This window comes from Lepidochelys olivacea (assembly GCF_965140295.1).
Source record: "Lepidochelys olivacea isolate rLepOli2 genome assembly, chromosome: 2".
NCBI lineage: Eukaryota > Metazoa > Chordata > Testudines > Cheloniidae > Lepidochelys > Lepidochelys olivacea.
In genome coordinates this window covers 167529837-167550699 of record NC_140412.1, presented here as the reverse complement: position 1 = coordinate 167550699, position 20863 = coordinate 167529837, and the positions used below count along the sequence as shown (strand labels likewise).

The following is a 20863-nucleotide window of genomic DNA, read 5'->3' as shown; positions in this document are numbered from 1 at the left end:
CAGTTCCCTCAGCCGCTCCTCCTAAGTCATGTGATCCAGCCCCCTTATCATTTTTGTTGCCCTCCGTTGGGCTTTTTCCAGTTTTTCCACATCCTTCTTGTAGTGTGGGACTCAAAATGGGACACAGTACTCCAGATGAGGCCTCACCAATGTCGAATAGAGGGGAATGATCACGTCCCTTGAACTGCTGGCAATGCTTCTAATTATACAGCCCAAAATGCCGTTAGCCTTCTTGGCAACAAGGGCACACTGCTGACTCATATCCAGCTTCTCATCCACTGTAACCCCTAGGTCCTTTTCTACAGAACTGCTACCTAGCCACTCAGTCCCTAGTTTGTGGCAGTGCATGGGATTCTTCCATCCTAAGTGCAGGACTCTGCACTTGTCCTTGTTGAACCTCATCAGATTTCTTTTGGCCCAATCCTCTAATTTGTCTAGGGCCCTCTATAGCCTATCCCTATCCTCCAGCATATCTACCACTCCTCCCAGTTTAGTGTCATCTGCAAACTTGCTGAGGGTGCAATCCACACCATCCTCCAGATCATTAATGAAGGTATTGAACAAAACAGGCCCCAGGACTGACCCTTGGGGCACTCCGCTTGATACTGGCTGCCAACTAGACATGGAGCCATTGATCACTACCCATTGAGCCTGACAATCTAGCCAGCTTTCTATCCACCTTATAGTCCATTCATCCAGCTCATACATCTTTAACTTGCTGGCAAGAATACTGTGGGAGACCGTATCAAAAGCTTTGCTAAAGTCAAGGAATAACATGTCCACTGCTTTCCCCTCATCCACAGAGACAGTTATCTCATCATAGAAGGCAATTAGGTTAGTCAGGCATGACTTGCCCTTTCTGAATCCATGCTAACTGTTCCTGATCACTTTCGTCTCCTCGAAGTGCTTCAAAATGGATTCCTTGAAGACCTGCTCCATGATTTTTTCCAGGGACTGAAGTGAGGCTGATTGGCCTGTAGTTCCCCGGATCCTCCTCCTCCCTGTTTTTGATGATGGTTACTCAGTGCCACGGTGGGGTGGACACTGACTCACAGGGAAAAGTGTCAAGTATGGAGTCATTAACTCCACTTTCTTAAGCACCTAGCAGTTCCTCTGCCATGTACGGATCTGGAGTGGCCCTTCTTACATCTGCAGGTCACAAATAATACCAACTATGCTCAACTATTATTCTTTACAAATAGTAATTAAAATAATTACTATAAAATAAAAGGTAAGCTATACTTAAGAGGACTTTTGCAATGTTTAAAAACCAAATCTTACTTTTTCCTAAACGTGTGTATTATCACAGCCTTTTAATCCTGCCATCCTGTTTCCTTCATAAATCATTCATTTGAAAGGAGAGTAATTTAAAAAAAATAAAGAAACCAGAGTTTGTGGTCATATATACTTAGCAAAGCTAGATATGTCTACTCTCAACTATCCCAAGACGAGATTTAGTTTTCTATCAGATGTCTGGTGTTACATTCTATGCAACGATTGAGTTAGAAATAAATGTATTATTGGAATCTAGAGTTTAAAAGCTACGATAAAACAATATTAATCATAATCAAAACTAACACATATTAATCAAGTCCCATTCCCACCAAGTATGTATACTTGAAAAATTATGAGTGACTAACAAGAACACGTTTCAGAGTAGCAGCCGTGTTAGTCTGTATTAGCAAAAAGAAAAGGAGTACTTGTAGCACCTTAGAGACTAACCAATTTATTTGAGCATGAGCTTTCGTGAGCTACAGCTCACTTCATCGGATGCATAAAGTGGAAAATGCAGTGAGGATGTTTTATACACACAGACCATGAAAAAATGGGTGTTTATCACTTCAAAAGGTTTTCTCTTCCCCCACCCCACTCTCCTGCTGGTAATAGCTTATCTAAAGCGATCACTCTCCTTACAATGTGTATGATAATCAAGGTGGACCATTTCCAGCACAAATCCAGGGTTTAACAAGAATGGCTGAGGACCTCTACATAGAGTACTTCCGCCGACGTGCACGGGCTGAAATTGTGGAAAAGCAGCATCACTTGCACCACAACCTCAGCCGTGCAGAACACAATGCCATCCACAGCCTCAGAAACAACTCTGACATCATAATCAAAAAGGCTGACAAAGGAGGTGCTGTTGTCATCATGAATAGGTCGGAATATGAACAAGAGGCTGCTCGGCAGCTGTCCGATACCACTTTCTACAAGCCATTACTCTCTGATCCCACTGAGGGTTACCAAAAGAAACTACACCATTTGCTCAAGAAACTCCCTGAAAAAGCACAAGAACAAATCCACACAGACACACCCCTGGAACCCCGACCCGGGATATTCTATCTACTACCCAAGATCCATAAACCTGGAAATCCTGGGCGCCCCAGCATCTCAGGCATTGGCACCCTGACAGCAGGACTGTCTGGCTATGTAGACTCCCTCCTCAGGCCCTACGCTACCAGCACTCCCAGATATCTTCGAGACACCACTGACTTCCTAAGGAAACTACAATCCATCGGTGATCTTCCTGAAAACACCATCCTGGCCACTATGGATGTAGAAGCCCTCTACACCAACATTCCACACAAAGATGGACTACAAGCCGTTAGGAACAGTATACGCGATAATGTCATGGCAAACCTGGTGGCTGAACTTTGTGACTTTGTCCTCACCCATAACTATTTCACATTTGGGGACAATGTATACCTTCAAATCAGCAGCACTGCTATGGGTACCCGCATGGCCCCACAGTATGCCAACATTTTTATGGCTGACTTAGAACAATGCTTCCTCAGCTCTCGTCCCCTAATGCCCCTACTCTACTTGCGCTACACTGATGACATCATCATCATCTGGACCCATGGAAAAGAAGCCCTTGAGGAACTCCACCATGATTTCAACAATTTCCATCCCACCATCAACCTCAGCCTGGACCAGTCCACACAAGAGATCCACTTTCTGGACATTACAGTGCTAATAAGCAATGGCCACATAAACACCACCCTATCCCGGAAACCTACTGACCGCTATTCCTACCTACATGCCTCTAGCTTTCACCCAGACCACACCACACGATCCATTGTCTACAGCCAAGCTCTACGATACAACCGCATTTGCTCCAACCCCTCAGACAAACACTTACAAGATCTCTATCAAGCATTCTTACAACTACAATACCCACCTGCTGAAGTGCAGAAACAGACTGACAGATCCAGAAGAGTACCCAAAAATCACCTACTACAGGACAGACCTAACAAAGAAAATAACAGAACGCCACTAGCCGTCACCTTCAGCCCCCAACTAAAACCTCTCCAACGCATTATCAAGGATCTACAACCTATCCTGAAGGACGACCCAACACTCTCACAAATCTTGGGAGACAGGCCAGTCCTTGCCTACAGACAGCCCCCCAACCTGAAGCAAATACTCACCAGCAACTACATACCACACAACAGAACCACTAACCCAGGAACCTATCCTTGCAACAAAGCCCGTTGCCAACTGTGCCCACATGTCTATTCAGGGGACACCATCACAGGGCCTAATTACATCAGCCACACTATCGGAGGCTTGTTTACCTGCACATCTACCAATGTGATATATGCCATCATGTGCCAGCAATGCCCCTCTGCCATGTACATTGGTCAAACTGGAAAGTCTCTACGTAAAAGAATAAATGGACACAAATCAGATGTCAAGAATTGTAACATTCATAAACCAGTCGGAGAACATTTCAATCTCTCTGGTCACGCGATTACAGACATGAAAGTTGCGATATTACAACAGAAAAACTTCAAAACCAGACTCCAGCGAGAGATTGCTGAATTGGAATTCATTTGCAAATTGGATATAATTAACTTAGGCTTGAATAGAGACTGGGAGTGGCTAAGTCATTATGCAAGGTAACCTATTTCCACTTGTTTTTTCCTACTCCCCCCCCCCCCCACGCACTGTTCCTCAGACGTTCTTGTTAAACCCTGGATTTGTGCTGGAAATGGCCCACCTTGATTATCATACACAATGTAAGGAGAGTGATCACTTTAGATAAGCTATTACCAGCAGGAGAGTGGGGTGGGGGGAGAGAAAACCTTTTGAAGTGATAAACACCCATTTTTTCCATGGTCTGTGTGTATAAAACATCCTCACTGCATTTTCCACTTTATGCATCCGATGAAGTGAGCTGTAGCTCACGAAAGCTTATGCTCAAATAAATTGGTTAGTCTCTAAGGTGCTACAAGTACTCCTTTTCTTTTAACAAGAACACAAAATAGAAAATAATATAAACAAAAATGCAATGTGATCCAATACACATCAGCTCTCGGGCCTAAACATGATGATAGCTAATTCTGTCTCCTTTACATAAAAAAAAATAAATAAATACCTGCAGTTTACTGATGTTGGATGTTCATAGATATTATTGCCAGAGGGACCATTTTGATCTCTAGTGTGACCTGCTTCATAACACAGGCTGTACAGTTTCATCAAGTAGTTCCTGTGTCAAGCCCTGGTTGAGCTACAGCATATCTTTTAGAAAAGCATCCAATCGCTATTTAAAGATATCAAATTATGGAGAATCCACCACAACCCCTAAATACCTTGTTCCAATGATTAATTATCTTTAGTATAAAACATTCGCACTCTATTTCTAGTGAAAATTTTTCTCACTTCAGCCTCCAGCAATCAGATTTTGTTATGACTTTATGCTAGATTAAAAATCCCCTTACTATTGGAAGTATTCTCTCCACGTAAGGACATGTAGATCATGGTAAAGTCATTTCATAACCTTCTCTTTGTCAAGTTAAGTAATTTGAGTTTAGGTTATAATGCCAGGTCTTCAGCAGGTAAAAAGATGTGTTCTTTACTTGTGTTACCTTTCAAGTGGTGACACCCTAAAGAAGACGAGACCGTTTGTAGCTTTCATCTGTGAACAATTTGAGTTAAAGGGTATAGCTCAATCTGCTAACTCTTGTTAAAACTACAAACTGCCTTGTCTCCACTAAGATTTTACCTTGTTTTAGTTATCACCTTTTTTATCTAGCGAAGGCACACTATAAAGGACATGTTTCCAGACCACAAGTTATTGCAGCTCTTTTCTGAAGGTTTTCCAACTGGTTTCAGATTCGTACCTTAGAATAGAGATGCAATACTGCTGAGCAGACTCCTTATGCTTCTCATTACATGAACTTTCTGAGAAACAACTCTCATACTTATATTTTAAGCATGTGCATAAATTTTATCAGGATAAGAATCATAGCAAGTAACATAGAAAGCTAGCTGCAAAAGCGTGAAGCAGTGAACAATACCCACGTTGTACTTGAAGATTAATTGCTCTTTGGAGGAAAAACAATAAAGGATCAATCACTTGATCTAAAAACGTTCCAGTTATTGAACATTGGCACATTACCTCTGATTTTAAGATTTGTTTGTGCGTGAAGTTATATTGTGATTTTAAAAGAAATAGTTAGTGGTTGGGGTAATTTTTAAAACTGTTCTTTTCTTCCAGTGTCATAAACTGTGATTTGATCAGTCACATTACCTACAAAAAGAAATGTAAGGATGTAGGCCAAGGGACAGCACAAAGTGTAAATGAAGGGACTATGGCTAGGTCTTTATTGCAAAAAAGTGTGTTTTATAGTCAGATAGTGGTCTCAATGTAAAATTCTTGAGTAGACAAGACACAAATAGGTGTTGTCCAGATGTAGCTCGTTGAAGTCAAGTCTATACCCTTACCAGTGGTGTACTTTGACTAGTTACATCCATAAAACCCATCTATTCCTTGCCTCCACGAGGACTTTACATACCCTTTTTGAAGTGAAGACATGGCCTATACCCCACCTATCCTGTAGCACCATCATTACCTTTTCTGTACCTGCCCCCTGTGATCGTGAAAACTCTCTCTGGACTTACTGAACTACAGTGTTCAAACCTAACATCCATCCACTCCTGCCACACGTGCTCCATCCATTCCTCCAGTCTTGGCCTCTTTTTCACGACTGTCCCCATTTCAGAATTGCTCTATCATTTCTTCTGCCTCAATTATCTGACATTTTCTTCCCACCCCTTCCTCTTAGACACTGAGCTGCATGGTTTCAGCCTCAGCATAACCTCCCCAGACACTCCTTCCTGTCTCACTAAGGGGCTGTGTGAGCTCAGGCTCATGTTTCAGTGACCTGAGATGTCACCAATATGGTCTTCCAAAGATTTTGAAAAGTGCTCCAACAAAAAGGTAATTATTGTGATTAATAATTAGTTCATAGATTATAAGGTGAAGAAAGACAGCAGGGAGCATCGTGTCTGATATCTGGTATAATCAGTTAGTGTCTAGGTTCTCCAAAAATCTTGCCACAGTCATCCATCAGAAAGAGGACCTGATATTTCTAATGTTAAAAAGAAAAGCAAAAAATCATTTATGAAAGTATTTGGAGCCACACTGATGCACCAAAAAGGAGTGCACCAGGCCACGAATGAAACTTATTATTTGTACACAGTTCAGCATTAAAGTCCTTGGGTGAAATCCTGGCTACGCTGAAGTCAGAGCGAGTTTTATTTGAAGACACCATGTTGCATTTCAGGTGGTCAGAAAAGCCTGAACTGTGTGTTAAGACATCCAAGTATTGGGGCAACCACACGATCAAGCGCACTACTGCTACTGTTTTTAGTCAAGCAGCTGGAATAGTGTCTGCTGATCCGAACAGTCTAAGGAGGCAGAAGCTGTAAGAGCATCTAGAAGCCATGTTAGTACTTACATCTGAGCTCCTTTCACTAGCAGTTGCAGAATTAAAACCATCCTCATCCCCATAGTTACCATCCATTCTCAAACGATCTTTTGTCTGCAATACAAACAAGCAGCCTACACCAACATGGGAAAACAAACAAAACAAGGCATAATTGTGCCAAATCAAAGTGCCAAATCTGGGCAAGACCAGGACATTCAATTAGTACAGCTGCATTGGACTTTTTATTTTTTTAAGAAACATTGACTAGTTTGCAAGATCTCCCTAGTATAGCCAAGGCGAGAGAAACATATGAACAGAGAGACCTAGGAACAGCAGAAAAAACAAACAAATGCAGGAATTATACAGCACAAGGAAGGAAAAGATGAGCTAGTAGAAAATGGATACTGAAGAACAAGGATCACATTGCCACTGATTCTCCTGGGCGCACAGGGGTAGGGGAGCATGCAAGGGACAAGCACAACATCTGTCTCTGTGAGTAAGTACCACTCATCTTTGCTGATTCCAATGAGCAGACTGGCCAAGAGAGGGGTGGGGAGAAACTGAGCTGTGGCCCTACAACCCCTTCACAATAGCCTGCAGAGTAAAGCAATAAGCAGCCCTGTGGTCCCGGCTTCCTTGCGTAGGGCTTTGTGTAAAACTTACAATCTAGCCCTAAGTGTAAAGTGTGTGCAAATCAGAATGAATCTAAGTGCATGGGGAGCAGAAAATCAAGCAGCGAATCAAGTCTTGGATTGAAACCTTGAGAATGGAAGGCAAGAGAATTCTGATTTGAGAAAGAACACTGTAAAGGATAGAAATTGATTATCTTCAGTTTTCAGAGTAACTGTGTTATGTATTTGCAAAAAGAAAAGGAGTACTTGTGGCACCTTAGAGACTAACCAATTTGAGCATAAGCTTTCGTGAGCTACAGCTCACTTCATCGGATGCATACTGTGGAAAATACAGAAGACATTTTTATACACACAAACCACACAAATTTTATACACACAAATCTTCAGTGTTAGCGACAGGAAAGAACTGTTAACTGCATTTTTTAAATATATTTTTCATGCTTGATTTATAAAGTGTCTGGTTTCTCAGAGACTGTAGCCAGTGACCCAGGTAATGAAGACAAGAATCAGGACCGGGATTCCTTTAAGCTCCTTTGAAAATCACAGCCAAGAATGGTGTTTTTCTTTTGTCCCTAGTTTATGAACATTAGAGAGAGAAAGTAGTTTGGAATCCTGCATAGGTCATGAGTAATCTCATCCCCATCCCCAGTGGGTGTCATAAAACCAGGATTGTAAATCACAGAAATGTTGCAAGTCAAACTTGAGGAGAACCAAGTGGAATACCAAAAGGTTTCAGCTCTCATAGTTGTAGAGAAAAGCTTAAAAATTTGACCCAAGTGCACCCTAAAGGCTCAGAAACACGGTGGCAAAGAAAATGAGTCCCCAAATTTATTATTTTTTAAATATCTCATGATTTTTAAGCCAGTCTCGTGATTTTGGAATGCTTGGGTTTGGCAATACTGCAGCTAGGCAAAAGTTAATAAAGTTAAAAAAATTCTAAAATTGGCTGCTGTGTATGCACAGTACAAACTTTCCAGTATAAGTTTGCACTTATTAAAAATGAGCTGTATATATGCAAGTTCTTTCATAAACGCACTCTTATCAGTGTATGTTATTAATGACTTACGCTCTGATGCTGCATCACCATCCTTACCCCCGTCACGATGGAATGGTCTGTTAATAAGAAGGCTACATGCTTATCTAGGGTGAGATTTTCAAAAGAGCCCATTAATATTGGATGCCTCCATTTTTGGTTGGCCAGTGTGGGACCTCTGATTCTGGTTTTTCAGAGGCTGAACAGTCACAGCTCCTATTAACGTAAGATGGAATTGTGGTAGCTGTCCACTACATGCAAGTGGATACATATAGGTGGACTGTTATGGCCAGAAGGAGTCTGCTGCACTTTTATGGGATGCTGCAGGAGCATAAGCGTTTGCCCAGGCACAAGTCAAGTCCTCTTCTAAAGCTGCTCCTAATCTATTAGTATATAGCAGGGGTGGTCAAACTTACTAGCCCTCCGAGTTGCATACAACAATCTTCAGAAGTTTAAGAGCCAGGAAACACCTGCAGAGAGCTGGGGCTCAGGGCTTCATCCCCACTCCTGTTGAAGCCCCAAGCCCCGGCAGGTGTGCCCCACAGGGCTGAAGCCCCAAGACCCCCCCTCCCCACTGAACAGAAGCCCCTACCCAACCACCCCACTGCAAGGCAGAAGAGGCCCTGAGCTCCACCCCCCCGAAGTCTAGTAGGTGGAGAAAGGAGGAGGGGGCAGGGGGCTTGGGAGCCACACTTTAATTGTAAAAGAGCCACATATGGCTCATGAGCCACAGTTTGGCCACCGCTGGTATACAGTACCCTGCATGCTACAGTGGATTAAGGCAGGATCCTGGAATCCATGCTTGCTCTGAGGGAGTCAATAAGAAAACAGGAGGCTATTGAGATGGAGGGGTCTTTCGAGAAAGAATTTATTATGTGGAAGGAAAATCAAAGAGTCCCTGAGGAGGTTGTGAGAAGACTCTCTGCTGGAGGGGATTTAACTAGACTCCAAATTCTTGGTGCATCCTTCCTCCTAAGGAACTGAAATCCCACTGACTTCAAAAGAAGCAGGACTGGGCCCTTCATTATAAAAAACAACTAGAAAAGAAAGCAAATAGTGGATTTGTGCCTTCCTCCCAACCCCCCTCCCCCACCCGCCTTTTTTTTTTTTTTTTTTACTTCTTTATGTATAAAGAAAGATTGGGGGTTTGTTGCTTTTCCTCCCTTTGTTTTTTATGTTGCACTAATAGAAATTCTGATCTTGTCCACTCTGGTTTTCCTGGAGGCATGGAGAGATGTCTGCAGAACTAGCAGGTTCATGGACATCACAGATTCAAACGAAGAAAAGTCTAAAGGCTTGTCTATACTTAAAATGCCACAGTGCCACAGCTGAGCCGCACCACTGCAGCACTTCAGTATAGACACCTTCTACACTGATGGGAGGGGTTTTCCTTTCAGTATAGGTAATCCAACTCTCTGGGAGACAGTCTACATCTGTTTACACAAGGACTTAGGTCATTTTAACAACACCGCTCAGGAGTGTAGATTTTTCCACACTCTGACTGACATAGTTAAACCGACTTAAGGGTATGTCTACACTACGAAATAAGGTCGATTTTACAGAAGTCGATTTTTAGAAACCGATTTCATACAGTCGATTGCGTATGTCTACGCTAAGCGCATTAAGGTGGCGGAGTGCCTCCTCACTACCATGGCTAGCAGCGACTTACAGAGTGGTGCACTGTGGGTAGCTATCCCACAGTTCCCACAGTCTCCGCTGCCCATTGGAATTCTGGGTTAAGCTCCCAATGCCTGATGGGGCAAAAACATTATCGCGGGTGGTTTGGGTACATGTCATCAGGCCCCCCTCCCTCCTTCCATGAAAGCAACAGCAAACAATTGTTTCATGCCTTTTTTCCTGGGTTACCCATGCAGACGCCATACCACGGCAAGCATGGAGCCCACTCAGCTCACCGTCACCGTACATCTCCTGGGTGCTGCTGGCAGATGCGATACTGCATTGCTAGACAGCAGCAGCTCCTTGCCTTCGCGGCAGACTGTGCAGGAGGACTGATAGTTGTTGTACGTCTCCTGGGTGCTCCTTGCAGACCTCGGTGAGGTCGATCGGGGCACTTGGATAGACATGGCTATTCTCCTCTTAGAGCACCGAATGGAGCCAGAGACTCCAGGTCATTCTCTTCTTTAAGTTTCGTTTCATGGAGATTCAGTCCTGCCTGGAATATCATGCGAGCTGGAGGCTTCTGCTTCAGGCTGCTCTCCCAGCCAGCAGCACCACGCGGTCACACCTACCCCAGCCTACCCCTTGTTCCCATGGTTCATGAAGCCTGGACAGTAGTAAGGAGCAGTTCAACTATAGGCTGAGCAAGTGCAGAATGGTGGTAGAATGTGCCTTTGGATGTTTAAAAGCTCGCTGGCGCTGTTTGCTGACTAGGTCAGACCTCAGCGCAACCAACATTACCATTCAACATTCCCTGCATCCGATGAAGTGAGCTGTAGCTCACGAAAGCTCATGCTCAAATAAATTGGTTAGTCTCTAAGGTGCCACAAGTACTCCTTTTCTTTTTGCGAACATTCCCATTGTTACTGCTGCTTGCTGTATGCTCCATATCATCTGAGAGAGTAAGGGGGAGACGTTTATGGTGGGGTGGGAGGTTGACGCAAATCGCCTGGCATCCGATTTTGAGCAGCCAGATACTAGGGCGATTAGAAGAGCACAGCAAGGCGCGCTGCACATCAGAGAGGCTTTGAAAACCAGTTTCATGACTGGCCAGGCTTCAGTGTGACAGTTGTGCATGATTCTCCTTGATGCAAACCCACCCCCTTTGTTGATTTTAATTCCCTGTAAGCCAACCACCCTCCCCCCTTTGAAATGAAGTATCTATTGTTTTGAAACCATGCATTCTTTCTTTATTAATTAAAAAAAATGAGATAATGGACAAGGTAGCCCGGGTGGGGTGGGGTGGGGGAGGAGGGAAGGATAAGGCCACATTGCTTATTGTAGCCACACTAAAGATCAAACTGTTTGAATCACAGCCTTCTGTTGCTTGGGCCATCCTCTGGAGTGGAGTGGCTAGGTGCCCGGAGCCTCTCCACCCCCCCTGCCCCACGTTCTTGGGCATCTGGGTGAGGAGGCTATGGATCATGGGAAGGAGGGTAGGCGATTATACAGTGGATGCAGCAGGGGTCTGTGCTCTTGTTGGTTTTCCTGCAGCTCCAAAAGACACTTCATCATGTCAGTTTGATCCCTCATTAGCCTCAGCATCACATCCTGCCTTCGCTCTTCGCGCTCACTTAATTCTTTCCTGGCCTCTGCCCACTGAATGCCTCCATGCATTAAGCTGTGCCCCATCAGTGCGGGAGGACTGAATGAACTCTGAAAACATGTGATCATGAGTGTTTTTTCGCCTTCTAATCTGCGATAACCTCAGGGACGGAGATGATAGGGGGAGCGTAGAAACATTCTACACTGTACGATTCTGAGGGGACTGCAGTCACCTGTGCTGCTGAGTTCGCCATGCTGACCAAACAGGAAATGAAATTCAAAAGTTCCCGTGGCTTTTCCTGTGTACCTGGCTAGTGCATCAGAGTTCAAAGTGCTCTCCAGAGCAGTCACAATGGAACACTCTAGGATAGCTCCTGGAGGCCAATACCGTCAATTTTGCGTCCACACTACCCCAAACTTGACCAGGCAAGCTCGATTTTAGCGCTACTCCCCTCGTGGGGGAGGAGTACAGAAGTCAATTTTAAGAGCCCTTTAGGTTGATGGAACGGGGTTGGTTGTCTGGACGCAGTCATTTTTAAATCGACCTAATGGGGCTAAATTCGACCTAACCCCATAGTGCAGACCAGGCCTAAGTTTCTAGTGAAGACCAGGCTTGAGTTACTGAGAGTGGAAGTGACTTATTTGAACCTGCTTGTCATTGTTAATGCCTATTGAGCTCAAAAGCCTAACATTTAGATGAGAATGTGTTTTGTTAAAAGTTCAACACACCCAACTACTTCAATTGAGGGCTGAAAGACCTTTACAAAACAGGATTTGAGAATTCTGATTTTTCTAAAGTAAAAAAGCCTAGCAGGTAGCAAAACTGCCTTTTAAAATTGAGGAACACATCTTTCAGGCTTCAGCAAAACCAAAATAAACCCATTTTTAAATTCTTGTCCAGCTCACCTTTAATTTTATTCCCAGAAGGAAAACTTCTTCAGCCTGTCAGTGCATCAGAGTTTGATATTAATATAATTCCTGTGGGAATTACATCGGATTTTTGGATATTGAGGTTTTACATGTGAGATTATTTTTGTAATCTGAAACATGGTGTTCCACTTTTCAGACCCTCTTAGGAATGGCCATTAAATATTGCTCACTCCTGCCCATGGACATGTTGATTAAAATGATTGTACTTGAATGTAGTTTATACATTTGTGGATAAACAAATCCTTGAAAGAAGAAATATAAAAGGTACCCTAAATAAAGCTAGAAAGAACACAATTCTCTTTAGCATGATATAAAATAGGTAATGGTTTGCAGAACCCTTACCTTGCTGCTTCTTTTATTAACTTTGAAAAATCCCAGAAATCCTCTCTTTTCTTTTTCTGTTGCATCGTTGCTTATTGAAGAATTTTGACTTGTTTCTGAAACAATTATATTGGGTTATTTTTTACACTCCCAAAAGCACAGTTACAAACCCAGAAGTTTTAAAAGCAATGATCCCAAGTTAACCCTTTAGTCCCTGAAATACAAGTTGTGTGTGCATAGGGGTGATCATGAGGCAAAATAATATAACAGATTCTGGATCCTCACTTGGATCAGATCCTCTCTCATTTAGGGCCTGGTCCAAAGCTCTCTGAAGCCAATGGGAGTCTTTCCACTGATTTCAACAGGTTTTGGATGAGACCCATTGTAATCCTGAGTCTCAGGGTTACGCATTACACACAGGAGTAACGGGTTGTAAGATCAGTCCTGAAGTTGTCATTAAGACACTACCACAGTAATTTAGGGCTTGTGTTCTTGTAAAACACTACAGTGGCACAGATGTACAGTTGCAGTTGCACCACTGTAGCACTTCAGTGTAGACACTACCTACGCTGACAAGAGGGGTTTTCCTATTCATTAGGTAATCCACCTCCCTGAGAGGTAGTACCTAGGTCAACAGAAGACTTAGTTCAGCTTAAAAACACCGCTCAGGGGTGTGGATTTTTCACACCATGGACCAACATAGTTAACTCAACCTAATATTCCTAGTGTAGACCAGGCCTTAGCCTTTGAAAATGCTTTTAAAGTACATATTAGGAGTCAACCCTCCCCCCACACTCTCAACGATGCTCCTTTAAAAAAGTGATTATAGATTTTTAACAACCCATGGGCATTGTTCAAACCCATCAGAAGCCAATGGAAAGACTCCCATTGATATCAGAGGGTTATGGACCAAGCCGTATAAGAGGAAATTGAACCTTCCTGTAGAAGTGGTAGCTCTTTAGAGAATGATCTTGCAACCTTTACTCACACTAGTAGTACCACTTAATAACCGCTTTCTTGGTATTTCTATGAATGTTTTAGGGGAAAGGTGATATAGGTGTGGTCCATGAGCCAAACACAGCCCAGACAGTCCGTATCTTCCAGACTGCTGTGTCTTAGATACAGAAATCAGCTTTGAGCTGACTCGGGAATTGCATATCCTAAAAGTCACTGCTGTATACTCATCTGTCTCACTGGCAGTATAATGAACAGCATGATGCATTACATGGCCAGCAGCCAGTAGGAAAGGCCATTTTGATATCAAGAAGCTGAATTCAGTACACCAGTTGAACAACTCTGACCACCCAGCTCTCATAAATGATAGTTCCCCACCCCTCAGCCATTTGCTCTGCCACCTTAAAGGCCTGATCCAATGCTCACTGAAACCAATGCAGTCGTTCTCCCATTGACTTTAATGGGCAATTGATCAGGCCCTAAATGCCGCCCTCTATCTCTTGGCAAGTTGTAATGTTCTTGATGTCTGAGGAAGTTTTAACGAACGGAGAAAATTCACAAGTTAAAAAATATTTGCTTTGTTTTGTAACATGAAAAATAAGCAAAATGACCTTAAATTATTTTTTAACCGTGAAATGATACATTTCACAAAGGAGACTCTTGTAAAACTTTTTGCATGTCATACAAAGTATCACATTTTTGTTAGAAGGTGTTAAGTGCATACAGCAGATCAAAGCATAGTAGAAGAGTAAATATGATGAACAGATTAAAAACAGAACCACACACCATCCTTATTGAAGAAGAAAATGCCCCTCCAGCTCAACAAAAATACCATCAATAAACTAACCAATATCTTCCTGTATGACTACTAAGCATTGCCTGCACTCGTTGGTCTGAAATTGCTATCCCCATGCTTAGGGCTAGACTGTGATTCATTGTGAATAAGGGCTTCACAAGCCATCCCTTAATACTTAAAAGTAAAGACTGAACGTCAAGTGGAGTCAATGGGAGCTGTAGGTAAACCCATGGGAGCTATTGGCCCCAAAAGTTGAAAGGGAAATACATGTTTATTAAGGAACACCTGCACTAAAGACACACTATAGTCCCAGTCCTGCAATCACATGTACACAGGCAGATCTCTGCATCCATGAGAAATCCTCTTGACTTCAATGGAACTCCCATGTGGTTGTACCCAGGTGCTCCCACATGGATCAGCTTTCCAAAGTATGTAATTTCTATGGTGAATTTACAGACTGTCAACATCTTTATTATAAATCCCTTTAAAATTTTACACGGAGATGGGATTTCAGACATTGTGTATATTATTTCACATCAACAAAGAATTCAGGGCAAAATTTTCCTCTTAAGTCCATATGGAAGATCATGACTGATACTACACTCTCTGAATACGAGGACAATGCAAGTAAGGACAGAGAATGCTGAAGTCAAGGGATGAAATCATGGCCCCATTGAAGCCAACAGTTTTGCTACTGATTTCAGTGGGGCCAGGATTTCACACAAGGTCCTCAATAGGAATCAGAACACGGTGCTTATAATTTTCTTCATGAAATTTGAAAATAACCCCCACTTTTTGTTTCTGAATCATGTACAGAAACACAAAAGAACACTGAGGACTATTTTTCTAAGCTGGGCAATTTTAGATGCACTTGCAAAATGAGTGCCTGCACGTGTTGTGTCAACATTCACATTTGTGTAAACCAAACAGCCATATGAACATTAACTGGGTAAATGTCCAAGTATGTACATGTTTGCACACATATTTTGCAGGCACAGTTTAGGAACCAATTGCTGAAAGTGTTTTGGTTACAAATCTTTTCCCTAGGGTTGTTGTAAAAAAAAAGTTGGCATTCATTTTTCAAGCAAAAACGTGTACTGGAAAAGCTCACAATGATGTCTATGGGTATGTCTACAAAAGCTTCAGTCATACCCAGTGATTGCAATATAGACATCCTGTGACACTGCACCCCATGTTCTTCAGAGTGATATTATTATGATATGATTAGGACATAATTATAATGCATTTTATGCAAGATAAATCATGTGAGATGTCACTGAAAATGTTATGATTTGCTGAATATGATTATCTTATTTCTATGCATGTATCATTTGGTATCTGAAGTTAGGAATATTGACTCTATATTTCAAATGTAGTTGCACCTGGGTAATGCCCATTAGACAAGATGCTTGTAGTCAAGATAGATGGGTAGGGAAGGGCCTATTCAAGGCAATGGGGCATTAATAAAAAACAACAGGCCTTAGGAGGAGCTTATTTTCCACCTGGGGAGCATTCTTGAGAACACTACAGACAGCCTCTGACTAATTGTTGCTATGACTCTACAAAGATGTGATGTGACCACATGTCTCTAGACCAGTAGTTCCCAAACTTGTTCCTCCGCTTGTGCAGGGAAAGCCCCTGGCGGGCCGGGCTGGTTTGTTTACGTGCCGCATCTGCAGGTTTGGCCGATCACCGCTCCCAGTGGCCGTGGTTCGTTGCTCCAGGCCAATGGGAGCTGCTGGAAGCGGCGGCCAGTACGTCCCTTAGCCTGCGCCACTTCCAGCAGCTCCCATTGGCCTGGAGAAGCGAACCGTGGCCACTGGGAGCCGCGATCGGCCGAACCTGCGGACCCGGCAGGGAAACAAACCAGCCCGGGCCACCAGGGGCTTTCCCTGCACAAGCAGCAGAACAAGTTGGGGAACCACTGCTCTAGACTCCATCTTGGGATGTCAGTGTTTTTCCACAGACCTGTCTGGGAGCCAAGCTTTGAAACTAAGGGTTCCTGCCATATGCAAAAGCTATATAAGGTAGGAAGTGACATCATCTGGTGTGCTTCACTCCCCATCCAAGGAGACTCCTGGAAACACCTGAGGAACAAAGACTGAACTGGGGGAAGTGCTGGACCCAGACTAAAGGGATTTTTAGCCTGTGAATGGAATACCTGGGGATTCCAAGCTGTAAGCAAGTGCAGCTTGCCCCTTAAGAATCTGCAGCCTACTTGTATAATCTCTTTGGTTATAAATAGCAGATTTTCACCCTATCTATTTAGTATATTAAGTTTAGCTTGTGTTTTTTGTTTATTTGCTAGATAATCTGCTTTGATCTGCTTTCTATCCCTTATAATCACTTAAAATCTATCTTTTGTAGTTAATACACTTGTTTTTCGCTTTATCTAAACCAGTGTGTGGGAATCATAACATGGGGCAAAAGGCTGCTGCATATTCCTCTACGCATTGAGGGAAGGGGCAAATTTAATGAGCTTACGCTGAACAGTTCCCTGTGCAACGCAAGATGGAATAATTTTGGGTTTATACTCCAGAGGGGGTATGTGCCTGAGGAGCTGGGAGTAGCTTTCCCATGCCGGGGCTGGTCAGAGAGCCTGTTTCTAACTGCAGCTGGGTGTGTCCCTACCTGTATGTACGCTGGTGAAAGTGCAGGCTGGAAGACTTTGTAGCTTGTCACAGCAATATGGTGTGAGAGGGAGCCCATGCGGGACCCCTTGGTGGGTCAGGGGCCTCAGTGGTACTCCAGTTCCAAGTGGCACCCTGGGGGGAACCCGTCACACATCCCCTAATACAGTGGTCTCAATTAAAATGTCATTGTTTATCCACAATCATCACACACATGGATATCTCAGCATCTGTTTTTTCCAGTTCAAAACTAAGGTACAGGTAAACCCCAAGTAGTTAAATGCCTCTGGGGCAATCAAAACATTCTCATTTTGCTCATGAGACAAAGCAAAATTTAAGATGATCTGATGAAATTCAGATAATCACATTTTAGATTATAGGCATCTACCAGGATTCCATGCATCAGTATGTGATAAGGTTTTAAAATATTGACATTTTAATGGAAATGATTCCATGACCAATGTATTTTCCCTCCCGCCACTTTGGCCAGAAATGCAGGCAAGTGAAGCAGTCCATCTGCACTGAAAATAATCACTGTCTATGATATAAAACAGATAATGTAAACAACTCTGTTCCCTGTAGTATTTTATGCTATGACCTTGCAATTTTGTTATGCTACCAAAGCCATGCTAAAAAGACAACCTGAAGGGGAAACTGATTTTCCCTAAGCATTGTTGTACAGTACCTCTATAGCTCAGAGAAGGTTCAGACTGAGTATTTGATGGAAGAACTGGAAAAAGCAGGCAATGAAAGGACAAGAAAAACCACATTAACTTTCTGACACATGACCCAGTAAACCACAGATACTATCCATTACCCTTAATATTTGGTCTTCAGAAACACCATAAAGAAAGGTGGGTTTTTTTCCCTGAAACTGGACATGCAAGGCTGCTGTTAGAAGCAACAATGCACTTACCTGAGTAGAGAGGTTTGTTGTTCTAATTCTTAATCTTTATTGAAACTGCTTCAACTTCTAAGAGAAACTATGTAACCAGGTGAAAGCAGAGTTTCTCTTTTAACAAAAGACTTAATAGAACTTTGGAACGAAGTGTTGGTGCCTCAAGTGAGGAGTCACTCAACTAGAATTTGCTCTTACACACAGTCTGTGTTTTGAGCACATCCAATACCGTATTTAGGGTTATAGGGGCACCTCTGCTAATGAGATAAGATGTTGGAACAATCCATTTTGTCCACCTGATAATTGACATGGGGCTGTATTCTGCAGCCCAGATGAATGGGTTACTGCCACTGAATTTAATGAGAATTTTCCCTCTGTAATGACTGCAGGGTAGGGAAAATCTTGATACCAGCAAAACCTTGGGAGAAATATTGTATTTGCAGGATCACCCTGGGGAAACTCCACTAAAATTATTTCTTTTTATTACTCAGGACTGACACACAGGCAGGTAGATATGAAAAAATAACAGAAAAGAATGAATCCTGCAGAAATACATTTTTGGGATCAGATGTAATATCGTTCTAATGTAATGGTTAATTGAGAAACAGAAGTTAATTTCTTGTGTCAATCACCTATGCAATGGGTAAGATTTGTAATATTACAGTCTGCTCCTATGGTTCAAATCCTGCAATTGGGTCTGCTAACATGGAGTTCAGTAGGGCTCTGCATGGGTACCAAAATGTGAACCTGATTAGGGCCAATATTGTAGCCAATGCACTTTGCTACTTTTCTGGTCCAAATATTAAATTAAAAGAAAAATGTTTTAAGAAGGCCCAGACTCATTATTCTAGCGAGAGGTCTCTGAAATATGCCATGCTATAAGGACAAACACTCTGTATGCTTAACATGCTGCTCCAAAGTGTTTCACTGTAAATATGTCTAAATAGAAGAGAAGTAGCATTTGAGTTGTGGCACTTTAATTTGTGGGTGTCTTTTTTGAGCCTCTCGCCATTTCAAAGGGAAAGGAAATACTTAGTTTACTTAAAAGCCTAAACTCGTTGAAATGTTGATCATTCCAGGGTAAAACTGTCATTTAACAGACAGATTTGAAAGAAGAGACCCAACACCAACATAAATAAATGACTGTATAAATAAAAAATAAGCCTGTCTAGCACCATATGTGGTAGCAACATTTTCTAAACAATAAACAATGACATCAGCTCTTTTGGAAGAACTACTCAGTGAAAGAAAAATAAAAGATTTTTTTTTAAATGAAGATCACTTTTTGTTAGTAAAAAAAACCAGCACTCGGCAGTGGCAGCCTAGGATGTCTAAAGCACATTTAATATCTATGCTCTCTGGATCAAAGAGCTGTCTGACCAAACTGAAGTCCAGATAGGTGGCATTAGAATATTGTTTAGAGGAGGAGAAAAAACACAAAAGAACATTATTTTAAATAAAAATACCTCATCGGTGCCTCTTCATTAACAGCACATAGCTTTGTTCATAGGAGGAATTGCTTTGGCATTTAGCAGCAATTTTTTATCATAAGCCCTGGTCTATTTCTGTTCCTCTCATTTCTATCAGCTGCCATGATGGTGGCACGTTAGCTCTCCCTCGTTCTCTGTGTCACAGCACAGGTGGATGAGCAGCTTTGTCTGGATACAGCACCAGTGCCCTGTGTGCCCCTTTTGGCAGCAGCCCTCGGGGCAACGAGGCTCCTCCCTGTGTGTTTAGACTGAGCCAATCATCTCTTTCACAGCTGTTAGCCTCTACTGGCATGATGCCTGGGAACAAGTCACGCTATTTACATTCTGGGGACTCCTGGATGGCAGCTGAATGCACTGTTATCCTTGCTGTTGCTACTGGCCTTGATTATAAAACACGAGTAGCTCTGTAAAGCTGACATGAATGTCACCCTTCTATTTAAGTCTGGTTTTAAAGCAACGAAGATGTAAATACAGATCATGTGTAATCGTTGGTAGATCACTAGAGCCATAGCAGATGCAATTAAACTAGACTCACCTCTTTTCCTGTCCCAAGCATACAGTTCCTTTATCCCTAACTCGTCCAAGGACTTTGTAAGTTCCAGCTCCTCCCCCGTGATATTGTCCCTCAGGAGGACGACCTGCTCTGGACTGACCTCGCATTTTTCACAAATGGCTGGGATTATGCTGTGCAGAGGCACCTCAGGACTAACTCGTACCACAGCCTTGTGTGTCTTCAGGTAATTCACTACCAACCTCATGGATTTCTGAGAAAGCAAAGGAAACAGACAGACACTGTCAGGCTTTATGTGGGTGTCTCCACACCGACCCCCTACATGCTTTCCAGTGACACAGAGCAGGTACTGAAGACTTTGTTTTGCCTTGATCCTTCCGGTGCAAACTTAGTGACCCACATGGGGAAACTTGCTATTGGACAAGATCTTAAAAAAATCTCCAAGGAGTGATTCACAAGGACTAGTGTATAAGAGCAAACTCAGAGGCAGTCATGCATTAGGAATCCTACTGTAAATAAGCACCACCACATTTGAATGACATTCAAAGCATAGACAGTAAAATACCTGGAGGAAGAGTGAAAAGCAAAGTTAATCAAATGGGAGGGGAAAAAAATCTGTTCCAAAACCAGATACTGGCAAATAAAGATTTTAATTCAAGGAGCAGAGGGGGAAGAAATTTTGGCCCATATTCTGGGTTACACTAAGGCCCCTTTGCATGATACACCTGCCCAA

General features: G+C 42.7%; 1 protein-coding gene across 3 annotated transcripts in view; it reads right to left on the bottom strand.

Annotated features, from left to right (window-relative positions):
* COBL (cordon-bleu WH2 repeat protein) overlaps positions 1–20863 on the bottom strand; it is a 171415-nt gene that overhangs the window by 125636 nt on the left and 24916 nt on the right. For 2 of the 3 annotated variants that reach the window (XM_084620008.1, XM_084620009.1), the window contains exons 4-5: positions 20155–20383; positions 12873–12967 (exon numbers count right to left, since the gene is read on the bottom strand). In XM_084620008.1, the coding sequence (XP_084476134.1) occupies positions 12873–12967; positions 20155–20383 (324 nt within the window). Of the gene's footprint in view, positions 1–6743; positions 6828–12872; positions 12968–20154; positions 20384–20863 lie in introns of all 3 variants that reach the window. The other variant, XM_084620007.1, reaches the window with a different exon arrangement.